This window comes from Plecotus auritus, assembly GCF_963455305.1.
Source record: "Plecotus auritus genome assembly, chromosome: 10".
NCBI classification, from domain to species: Eukaryota; Metazoa; Chordata; class Mammalia; order Chiroptera; family Vespertilionidae; genus Plecotus; species Plecotus auritus.
In genome coordinates, this window is record NC_137785.1 from 43,473,618 (window position 1) to 43,485,974 (window position 12,357).

Below are 12,357 nucleotides of genomic sequence, written 5' to 3' on the forward strand. Positions count from 1 at the left end.
GGGTCAAAGGGGGGGAAAGGGGACATATATAATACTTTCAACAATAAATATTTTAAAAAATAAATAAATAAAATAAAAAGAATGAGTTTTAAGAGAAATACACATACATAAAACTCAAAGTAAGGAACACAGAAGATAATCTGGTGTATGTAATTACAATGAAATGAAAATGACAGAAAGTTAAAAACAGATTAGAGGAGACATAGAAGATGTAGAAGGGCAGACAAAGAAGGTTCAACATGTTCATAAATCGGTATTCCTAAAGAAAGGAACCCAAAATGGCACGAACAAGAAAACTTTCTGGAAAAAAAAATAAAGGTACAACCTAATAAAATTATTGGACATTAAATAAAAATAAATAATCTTTGGGCATACAACCTAAAAGATTAAAATACCTACTTTTTATCTTGGGGAAAATCAAGCTGGCTTCATACCTTTACATGCCATTATTTAAAGCCAAAAGGTAGTGAGGAAAATGCCTGCAAAGCTCTTTTGGAAAAAATATGTGACCCGAGAATTTTATACCTAACAAAACTGCAGTTCAGTATAAAGGGCCATAGGCAAATATTATCAAACATATAAAATCAGGGAAATCGTTTCCATAAGCTCTTCTTAAAGAAATTAGTAGAGGATGACTGTCATCCAACTAAGAGAAAAAATGAAACTCCTGAAAATAAAGTAAAAATAACCAGCAGGGCTGAGAAAAGAGAAGATGAGATGTAGTATACTTATTTCCTCATTCTTCATAGCAGGAGTCAAAATACATTAAAACACACACAAAAGCGGTATACACAGAAAAATACACACAGTCTGGTCTTAGTTATGCTATGGGAAAGGAGCAAATAGCCCTTAATTGGGATAAATTAGCTTTGGGAAAAGCCATGTTCCCTGCCCTCAAAGTTAGAGTATGGTTATGGGGAAGAGAATAAATAATAATTAAAGCTAGCAGGGCTGAAAGGAAGAGCAAATTTTTATGTGGATCCTTGACAGGGGAGGCAATGGTATTTTAGCAAGAGCAAAAGAGCATTCATCATGTGGGAAATAAGTCTGAAAAACTCTCAGGGATAGTGAGGAACCCTCTGAGAGGAGGTTGATCTCCAGCAGCTCAACCGATGGAAGTTCATACCATAATTTCTACACAAAAAGTGAAGCATATAATTCAAGAAGTTAATTAAAATGTAAGAAAGACTTCATTTTACTAGTATAATAATATGCTCCTAAAGCCTAGAATATATGGTTTATATTAGAATACTAGAGGCTTGGTGCACGAATTCGTGCACAGGTGGAGTCCCTCTGAGTGGCTTGCAGGGATCTGGCCAAAACCTGCAGTCCAATGCTGCCTGCAGCTCCTACCTGCCGCTCCTGCTCATCCCGGCCCCACTGTGCCTGCCACGATCGATCAGGAGAGGCTCACGCTGCTGCAGCAGCACTCGCCAGCCTGCGTCTGGCGCTCTTCCAAGGGGAGTGGCCTGTGGGATTGGGCTGAAACCAGCTCTCTGACATCCCCCAAGGGGTTGCGGATTGCTAGAGGGCACAGGCCAGGCAGAGGGACCCCACCAGTGGGCCGGGGAGGGATCTTGGGAGGGCTCCAGGGCATGTCTGGCCCATCTTGCTCAGTCCCGATTGGCCAGACCCCAGCAGCAAGCTAACCTACCAGTCAGAGCATCTGCCCCCTTGGTGGTCAGTGCACGTCATAGCGACTGGTTGACAAGTTGACTGTCTGCCCCCTGGTGGTCAGTGCACATCATAGCGAGCAGTTAAGCAGCCTTAGCATAACATTAGCATATTACGCTTTGATTGGTTGTTCAGTTGTTCTGCCGTTTGGTCTATTTGCATATTACCCTTTTATTATATAGGATAGAAACATGTTAGAATAACTATTCTTTAGAGACTAAAAGAAAACATTTGTTATTGGAAACTAGAGGCCCAGTGCATGAAAATTTATGCACTCGGGGGCGGGGAGGGCGGGGAGGGGGGGGGCGGGTCCCTCAGCCCGGCCTGCACCCTCTCGCAGTCTGGGAGCCCTTGGGGGATGTCCACCTGCCAACTTAGGCCTGCTCCCCGGGGGATTGGGCCTAAGCTGGCAGTCAGACATCCCTCTGGCAGCCCAGGAGCCCTCGGGGGATGTCCACCTGCCAGTTTAGGCCTGGAAGTGGGCCTAAGCTGCAGTCGGACATCCTTAGCACTGCCAAGGAGGCGAGAGAGGCTCCTGTTACCACAGCTGCGCTCGCAGCCGTCAGCCGGCTTGTGGATGAGCGGAATTCCCCCTGCAGGAGTGCACTGACCACCAGGGGACAGCTCCTGCGTTGAGCGTCTGCCCCTGGTGGTCAGTGTGCGTCATAGCAACCAGCTGTTCCCCGTTAGAGTCAATTTGCATATTACCCTTTTATTATATAGGATGAGCCAGAATATACAACAAATGCCTACTTTAATAATTCCACTTTCTTTTCTTCTAGTGATGACAAGAAGATAACTTAATTAGGCTTGGCTAATATAATTCTTGGAATTACTCCTAATCTGCAAATAACAGTGTCCAGAAGTAGCTAAGAATGAAATGTGAGTAGTCAAAAGTTATCTGTACTAATTAATTGTAATTCTCTCCATATCAAATCACAGGTATCAAGATCAACAGAGGAAGAAAAAGAATGTATTAAGTAAACAAATAAAAGATTAGCCCAGAAAAAATAACTATTACTTAGTGACTGTTCACATTATGTTCAAGAATGTTCACATTATGCCCTGGCCAGTGTTGTTCTATGGTTAGAGCGTCTCCTGTGCACTGGAGGGTCGGAGGTTCAATTCCCGGTCAAGGGCACATACCTGGGTTGCAGGTTTGAGCCCCAGCTCTGGTCAGGGCATGTGCGGGAGGCAACCAATCAATGTATCCATTTCACATCTCCCTTTCTCTCTCTGTCCCTCCCTCCCTCCTTTTCTCTCTCTCCCCCTCCCTCCTTCCCTTTCTCTCTCCGTCCCTCCCACTCTTTTTTAAAAAGCAATGGGAGGCTGGGGAGGGGGATGTTCACATTATGCCAGTGCCTACTTTCCATGCTAGTAAGACAAATGCTAGTAAAACAGAAAGTAGCTACCTTTTGATGTGTTGCTTCCCCCATATCTAAAAGTTCGATGATCTGTGGTCGACACATCAACCGTGTATTTGCCAGTCTCTGTTCTGTGGTCAGGGACATTTCCTTCAGGAACTCCGAGGGTGTTAGCTAGAATTTAAAACAACAGGAGCCAAAGATTAATAAATGGCTACACTGAAAAGGTGTTTTCATAAGTTCTAGTAATGAATAATTTGTGTTTTCAGCTTTCAGGATAATTCTGGAATGCCACTAAGTTCCCTTATAAAATATTTAAAATAACTAAATAATACAAGAGAAGTAGCCATGTCCTTTTGAGCTCCTTGCAAGTAATTTGAAATGACAGGTAGTTACTGTTTCCTTATGAGCTTGAAGGAATCACACAAAGGAACTTGGGGGCAGAGGGAGTCAACATATTGCACAGGAACATGTCCAAAGAGCTTAACATTTATGCTCGGAAGAGGCATCTGAACATAAAACCCTAACTTTCTAAAATCACTTTCAGGCTTCAGAGATAAGTTTGAAACACATCTATTTCTCAACTGAAATTACAACATTAACAATCAGGTTAACTCAGGTTAAGAAGTAACCATACAAAATGTACAGGATTTGGAAAGTGTGATTACACTGCTTAGGAATAAATTTGAACTTTTTAGAAATCACAAAAGTGCATTTGGACCTTGGTTTAAAACAGATGTAAGCCAATCATCAGATCTGGCAGTCAGTCATATTCACATACCCAAATGAGAACACAAAATGCTTTTAATACTTTCTAAAGTTATGAGGGGAAGAAAATGTAACCTATCGTTTAGCATTTAAGTAACTGAACCAGGGCTTAGTTATTTAGGACCAATCACTATTATGTAGTTGTTGTTGTGCTGGGATGTTTACATGATTTCCAGAACCTACTTTATTTTATTGATTGATTGGTTGATCGACTGAATTATAGGAAAGGGTTTTTTAAATTAAATTTGTAATTTTAAGATTTGCATGCAGTTTAGTTATAAGAATACCGAGAGGAACCAGGTACCATTTGCCCAGTTTCTCCAAAAAAATAGTGTCTTGCAAAACTATAGTTCAGTATCACAACCAAAATATTGACATTGATACAGAGGCAGAGCATTTTCATCATCCAGGGCCTACTTTAGCTGCAAAGAGATTATAGTCATTGGCAGCAACATAATGCTTCAGTATGTGCCAAGACTTTGAAATACAATCACAATAATATAATTTAGCTGATTTGTTTGGCCTTGGGTTAAAAATCAATGCTTTTCAAATTCCCTATGAAATTATTTTCTGTGATTTAATCCATTTAAATGAAGGCATATTTCTAATATAGCTTCCAACTTGGTTTTTTAAGGCGTGTTTTTTTTTTATTGGAACCCATATTAGAATGCTAAAATGTTAAGAGGTATCAGCTGTGCTGTGATTTAAATAAAAACAACCAAGTTGAGCCTGGCCGGTTTGCTCAGTGGTTAGAATGTTGGCCTGTGGACTGAAAGGTTGTGGGTTCGACTTCCAATCAAGGGCATGTACCTTGGTTGCAGGTTCCTGGTAGTGGCACGGCAGGAGGCAACCAATTAATGTGTCTCTCTCACATCAATGTTTCTCTCTCTCTCTCCCCCCTCCTCCCTCCCTTTCACTTTCTCCGGAAATCAGTGGAAAACATATCCTCCTCAGATGAGGATTAAATAATAATAACAATAATATAGTCTTATAAGCAAAAAGGTCAAGAGTTACCTTAATTATGAAACCATAACCACCACAAAAGAGGATAATATATTTTATTTTTCTAATTAAAATGTAACTTGGGACTCGTTTTTAAAATGCAGTGAATACTATATTTAACACTGTAAGTTGTTATTGAAATTTTCTATAGCATGTAGTTTATAATTCAATTCTCACCAAATCATTATAATTTCTATAGCATGTAGTTTATAATTCAATTCTCACCAAATCATTATAATTTCTATAGCATGTAGTTTGTAATTCAATTCTCACCAAATCATTATAATTCATTAACAATATAAATATTTTAATATTGAAAGTCAACTGTTATTTTAAAATAAAATTTATAAATATTTTCATTTTAAAGGAAAGAAAAATTATACATTTATCTTATAATTCAGTCATTATTTTAATATTCTATATTCTACAAATATACAACCAAAAATAACTCTTGCCAATTAACAGGTAATAGAGTGTTCAGGTTAAAACCTATGAATTTCTGATATTTGCTTGTTTTTGAACTACACAAATGACAGCTTCATAGGGTTCAACTAAATATTTGGAAAACCAAGTAATTTGCTTTCATTGTCTTATTTCAACTGCTTGACTTAAGCACTTCAAACCTCTCTTTCAATGTATGCAATTTCAAAAACTTCGGAGCCTCTAAGAGGTGCCTATCTATGCTCTGCAACAATTCTCTCCCATATTCTCATAATGCCAGTTAGCAGTTGTCACCCTCCTGAGACGACTACATTAAGAATTTCACATGGAGATTCTCTGATACATTACCATTTGGTTTACATCTTCTTCTTTAACCACCCGTGGACTCAGGGGTGGCAAAACCTTGCTTTGGAATCCTTTGAGCATCCTGACTAACCCCATCTGAACAGCCCCCATGGACTCCTCAAGTCTTCTGCTTGTCATTTTTAGTTATTTCCTTTGCTCACCTAAGAGTGAAAAAAAGTTTGAGAAAAATACAGTTAATTCCTGAATACAGGTCACTATTTTTTATTTTTAAACTTTTTCAAATACAGGAAGGTTTGAAAATAATGATCTTCAAAATTACATCAAATTCTTAGAACAAATACCTTAACCAAAGGAGTCCAATTCCATGTAACCAGTCTAAACTTAGCCTTATCTCAAAGCTTACAATCCCTTTTAGAAAAACCAAGTGATTCTGGACAAAACAGAAGACATGAAAATACAAACAGTTCACACATTTGGGCACTTTTATCTTTCCTAGATAAGTAAACACTAGTCAATAAATATACTTCATCACTTGCTATTTTATCTGCTATTTTATCCATTTGACAATTGTCTCTCATGATCTCTTTCAACAGAAAAAAAACATAAGGGTTTAGGTCTTCACAGCTGGGCAGAGACTCAAAAAAGGCAGCATGAGATGAGATGGGAAATAGGAAGTTTCCAGAAAAGTTGTAATGCTTAGTCATAAATAAGGCATTAAACAGCCACCCAATATCTACAAATCGAAGAAATATGACATCTCTCCTTCGCATATCCTTCTTTATACTTCTGGCAGGACACTTGCAACTTTGGGGGCCATTTATGACTAAGTAGGGATTTCTGTTTTCAGTAATAGCAGGCTAAGTTATTCATCCCTTTACCAAAACATAAACAAACAAACAAAAATCCTAACTAAAAATGCTTGATACAACATCAAATAAAAAACTTTAAAATCATTAAAAAGTTCTCAAGACAATTAGGCATTACCAGACCAAAATGGAAGGAAAAGAAGTGCATAAAGGAAAACAGGTTTGAATGAAAATGTAATAAGGTACATTGAAGTAAAGCAGTAAAACACCCAAGAAAATAAATATAAAACTTTTAAAAAGGAAAAAAGATTATAAAGAACAAATGATTGAAATAGAAGACAGTCAAAGAAGGTCTAACATGCTATAACTAGAGTCCATGAAGAAGAAAAATAAACTACTGAAATGGAACTAATATTTAAAACTATAGTCCAGGATCATAAGGGACCATTAGGTACCCAAGAAAACTGACCCAGAATGATAAACTCTGAGTCATATCTTAGCAAAACTATTAGACTTTTAAAAATTTTTTAAACTTCTTATATAGTCCATGCAAAAAAAAAAAAGTAAAATAACTTACAAGGGCAAGAGAATGAGATGTCATTGAACTTTGAGAAAGCAACCTGTGACGTGGGAAAACAGAGGAGCAACATTTTCCCAAAACTTTAACATATGTGAGCCAAGAATTTTATGTGCATCAAAGCTCTTCTTCAATTATTAAGACTACAGAAAAGGAATTTTGAACATGCAAAAACTCATGTAAAAATGTTCCCTTCTTGAGGAATCTACTAGAAAGTAGGCTTCATCCAACCAAAAGGTGATTGGAGAACTTCAGCAAAAGGACTGACAATGAATATTTCCTGTGTTTAATTATAGAGCTAAGATTAAAATGAAGTTGAGGACACAAGGAGAAGATTAGAATTTAAATATTATATTTTCTGACAAAATAGAAAGAATGCAATTTTAAAAAGAAAGGGGAAAATACAAAAAAAATTCAAAAGTAGAGTTTTACATATAACAATTATATAAAAAATACTTTTATAAGAATAAAGGAGGATTTATGGAATTATGATAGAAAGCCACTAAGATGGCAGACAATGACACTTGTTCCCAAGCACTCATGTATTCGTGTCATCCCCTCCTCTTTAGTGTGACGGTGCTTAGGTGTCCTAACAAATACAACATAAACCAAGTGATGGATATCACTGCTTTATAAAGGTTAGTTATAAAGAGACTTGGTTCCATCTTGGGCACTATCTGGGTCTCTCAGATCATCAGCTGCCGCACTGTGAGGACACTCAGGAAGCCTACAGAGAGCCCACGTGGTGAGGAACCAAGGCTTGCCAGCAATGACATGGGTAAGCTTGGAAGTGGATCTTCTGAGGTTTGCCAGAAGAACTTGTGGATAAACTTGAAGCCAGATTTGCAAGCCTCAGTAGAGACTTGAGATGACTCTGTCCTGGACAACAGCTGAGAGACACTGAGGAGGAAGCACCAGCTAAGCCACACCTAGACTCCTGGCCCATAGACACTGGGAGAAAACAAACAGTCATTGTGTTAAGCTATTAACGTTTGGTTAACTTGCTATACAACAAGATAACTAGGGTAGGCCTTATAAAGGGTTTATATAGAAAGAAAACTTTGAACATAAAGACAAACCTTCCTAAGTGCCAAAAGGAGTTTTAGAAAAAAGCAAATAAGACATACAAAATAAAGACACATAATAAATCAATGTAATACACAAAATTATTACAATGTAAACTAATGTGGGAGGTGATAGCACCAACAGGATGGAATAGATGGTTAACTTCAGTCTTCCTCACAAAAAGACTAACTGGAAACTCACCTTAGACAGGACACCTTTGTGAAAATACCAGAACAGGGGGGTGAGGCTGAAGCACCTCTTTGGGTCACAGAGACATGGAAAAACCGCAAAAACTTCATGTTAAACAAAATAAGCCAGTCTCAAAAGACCACATATTGATGAGTCCATTCAATTAAAGTGTTCAGAATAGAGAGAAAGTTAAGTAGTAGTTTCTTAGCACTGGGAAGGTGAAGGGTAGGGGGTGATACTAAAAGGTATGGGATTTCTTTTTGAAATTTCAAAATTTCATCACCTTTTTGAGGTGATGAAAATGTTCTAACATTGACTGTGGTGATGATCACACATATTTGTGAATATACTAAAAACTGTTGAATTGTATGTAATATTTAAATGGGTGAATTGTATGGTATGTGAATTATATCTCAATAAGGTTGTTAAAAATAAATGTTTAAATATTCAATCAATTCTTCAAAATTGAAACCTTGTTATGTATCAAGTTGAAGTCATAACCACAAAGGAAACAATTATTCCGGCGGACCATAAAACAAAGTATTTTGACTGTATATCTTCAAATAGACTTATTGTTGTCCATAACATTACTAATAATATTTTAAAAATAAGTAATTACATCAATATTGTTAGGCACCAAGTATTTCAGCATTTTAGAAAGTATAAAACCAAATAAGTTCTTAAGAAAATCTATCATATTAAATTTAATTGAAAATGGTTGTGAGCTCATGATTATTTTCTTGGAAATAACCTGTCTACTGAAACAGCCCATAATCAATGAAGGCCCAGTAAGCAATGCCAGCCCAGGGACATGCTGTGGTCTCTACACACCATCCCCCTCTAAAAGGAAGTGCAGCTCCTTGGAGAAATGGGAAATTTGAGGTCTGGGCACAAATGTATAAGATGAACTTGGAACATTCTATGGTACTATAAAACAAGGATGTTATCAAAGGCGACTGGGGTTGAGTCTAAAGGACCCAGAGCAACTTGAAGGAGTTCCCATTCACCAAAGATAAAACAATTAGAGCATTTACTTTAAAAAAAAATCTTCAATGGATCAGTCTCTAAAATTCTTAGTTCAAATGATACAAAGAAAATCATTAGTCACCTTTTGGAAGTTGCTAAACAAATTATTCTGGATATAATAAAAGGGAAGAATCAACCATTCATCCTGCATCTTTTTTGTGTGTGTGTGTACAAATTACATTGCAAGTTAACCAAATCATTGATGAGTGAAAATTATTCTTCATAGAAGAATTCCAGGTAATAAATGCAGAAGAAATGACAGGAAAATAATCACCATTTTGAGCCCTAATGAAATAAAGGATGGTAAATGCTAAAGCCATCAGAAAAGATGTTGCTGAAGAACTTTATAATGGCTCAATCGGGCTAACAACACCTGAGCCCTCTAAATCAACCTTAACACTAAAGTTAAAAACCAGACATATTACGTGCCAACTAACATGGTGCACTACACAGCACTACCTATGTAGAACTATCAACAAAAATCTAAAACTAAATCTAATTAAGCATCTAGACCCACCAGCTGGGTTTCAGGAGGTACAGGAATGGAGGAAAATACATATTCTGTAAGAATGTAACTAAGGCAAATCCAGCAAGTTGATAATATTACGGGAAAATGACCTAATAAACTAATAAACAGCATGAGAGAGAGAAAGAAAGAGAGAGAGACTGGTTATGAATTAAGAGTCTTTTAACAAGGGTGGACCCTATTTGGATCATGATTCAAATGAATAAAGAATAGATGATATAAAATAATTATTGTTTTTTCTTATGGAATAAAGATATTGTGGGCATGATTTTTTAAAGGAAGTTCTTAAATGTTAGGGATAGTTCACATTTATAGATAAAGAGAAATTATGTCTGAGATTTATTTTTAAAAACTAGAGGCCCGGTGCATGAAATTCGTGCATGGGGGGGGGGGTGTCCCTCAGACCAGCCTGCACCCTCTCCAATCTGGGACCCCTCGAGGGATGTCCGACTGCCCATTTAGGCCCGATCGGGACTGCTGGCTCCCAAATGCTCACCTGCCTGCCTTTCTGATTGCTCCTAACCGCTTCTGCCTGCCAGCCTGATCACCACATAACCACTCCCCTGCCAGCCTGATTGATGCCTAACTGCTCCCCTGCCAGCCTGATTGCCCCTAACTGCCCTCCTCTGCTGGCCTGGTCACCCCTAACTGCCTTCCCTTGCAGGCATGGTCACTCCCAACTGCCCTCCCCTGCTGGCCTGATCGCCCACAACTGCCCTCCCTTGCAGACTTAGTCCCTCCCAACTGCCCACCCCCACTGGCCATCTTGTGGTGGCCATCTTGTGTCCACATGGGGGCAGCCATCTTGTGTGTTGGAGTGATGGTCAATTTGCATAATTACTCTTTTATTAGATAGGATAGAGGCCTGGTGCACAGGTGGGGGCCAGCTGGTTTGCCCTGAAGGGTGTCCCGGATCAGGGTGGGGGTTCCCTTGGGGAGTGGGGTGGCCTGGGCGAGGGGCCTGTGGTGGTTTGCAGGCCAGCCATGCCCCCTGGCGACGTAAGTGGAGGCCCTGGTATCTGGGATTTATTTATCTTCTATAATTGAAACTTTGTAGCCTTGAGTGGAGACCAAGGCAGGCCAGAGCTGCAGGAGCTTGGCTTCCTCCATCGTCGAGGGCAACTCAAGCTTCCTGCTCTCTCCAGCTCTGTGGCTGCTGCCATTTTTGTTGGGATTTATTTATCTTCTATAATTGAAACTTTGGAGGCCTGCGCCGGCCAGGGCGTGCGGAAAGCTTGGCTTCCTCCATTGCCAGGGAAACCCAAGCCTCCTGCTCTCTCTGTGGCTGCAGCCATCTTGGTTGGGTTAATTTGCATCCTTGCTCCTGATTGGCTGGTGGGCGTGGCTTGTGGGTGTAGCTGAGTGATGATTAACTTGCATATTACTCTTTTATTAGATAGGATGTGTGTGGGGATAATGAGTGAGTGTGGGTGTGTAGGTACGTGTGTGTGGTAGGGGAAGAATAGAAGAAACAAGAGTGGGAGAATGTTGGTAACTGTTGAAGCTGGATTACACAATTCTCTCCACTTCTATGCATGCTTTTAAATTTTCATAATTAAAAATATTAACACACTAAATCAATTTTTTTAACTGGCAAAGAATGTCCAATACTGATAAAATAGAGTAGATATACTTTTCCTTATTCCTTCTGCGAAATATAGCTAAAAATCCCTGAATATTATATATACAATAAACATTATATATTAATGTACATACATTATAAACACAATAAACAAAAGAGACAAAGGTGGAAAGAAGAATGCAGACCAGTTAGCAACCTTAGAATCCAAGGTACCCTTAGTTTTCATTTACCGCATGTACCCCAAACTGGGTGCTGGAGAAGCCAACGATCTGGAAAAGCTAATAGGAATAGACAAAAAGGAACCCCAAGGAAAGCATGCTCTCTCTAGCCAAAGAACCAGGAAAGCAGCAGCCCAGCAAGACACAAAACATTTAGACTAAAGCACTCTATCTAGCCACACACCAGAGGGAAAATTGCAGCCCCTCCAACAAAGACAAAGTAGGGACCTAGACTGCCACCCTCAGCAGGTTAACAAGGTGCTCCCACCCTCTGCCAACATGGTGCCAGAAACTTCAACTTCTGCCAAGTGAAGAGCAGAGACTTCCATCCCTGCTAGGCAGTAATGGGACCCCTCCCCCATCCTTCCAGGGTGCCAGTGGAGACCATGGGAGGAGCCTGAACGTCCCACTTCATGCAGTGGTAATGAGGTGACCACCTCCCACTGGGCTGGTGTCAGAGGAGGCCTAGGAGAAAGTCAGGATAAGATGTTCACCACTGCCCAGCAGTAACAGGGCCATCACCCACCCTGCAGTGCCAGTGGAGGCCACAGAAGAAGCAGTTAATGAAGCCCCTTCCAGCTAGGGTCGTATCAGCAAAAGCACAGTAGGGAACCTCAAGTCTCACCCCTCACCCAGAACTAACAATGAGTCGTCTCTCCATCCCTGTATGCCAACAGAGCCTGAGTGGAAAAACAAGGCCCCCATCTCTGTTTGGCAGAATGAGACAATGCCTTGCCCAGTGGCCTCTCTCTTACCCACATCCCCAAGCTCTCATATTTTTTATAGTCTCCTAAGTAGGCTGCTACCTGCAGT

At 39.5% G+C, this 12,357-nt stretch overlaps 1 protein-coding gene across 1 annotated transcript in view; it reads right to left on the reverse strand.

Moving 5' to 3' along the window:
- Window positions 1–5,732, reverse strand: part of HYDIN (HYDIN axonemal central pair apparatus protein) — a gene marked incomplete at its 5' end in the record, with an annotated part of 303,461 nt that extends 297,729 nt beyond the window's left edge. The window contains 2 exon segments of the mRNA XM_080643807.1: window positions 3,087–3,212; window positions 5,598–5,732. Coding sequence (XP_080499933.1) covers window positions 3,087–3,212; window positions 5,598–5,732 — 261 coding nt within the window.
- Between the last annotated feature and the right edge of the window lie 6,625 nt (window positions 5,733–12,357).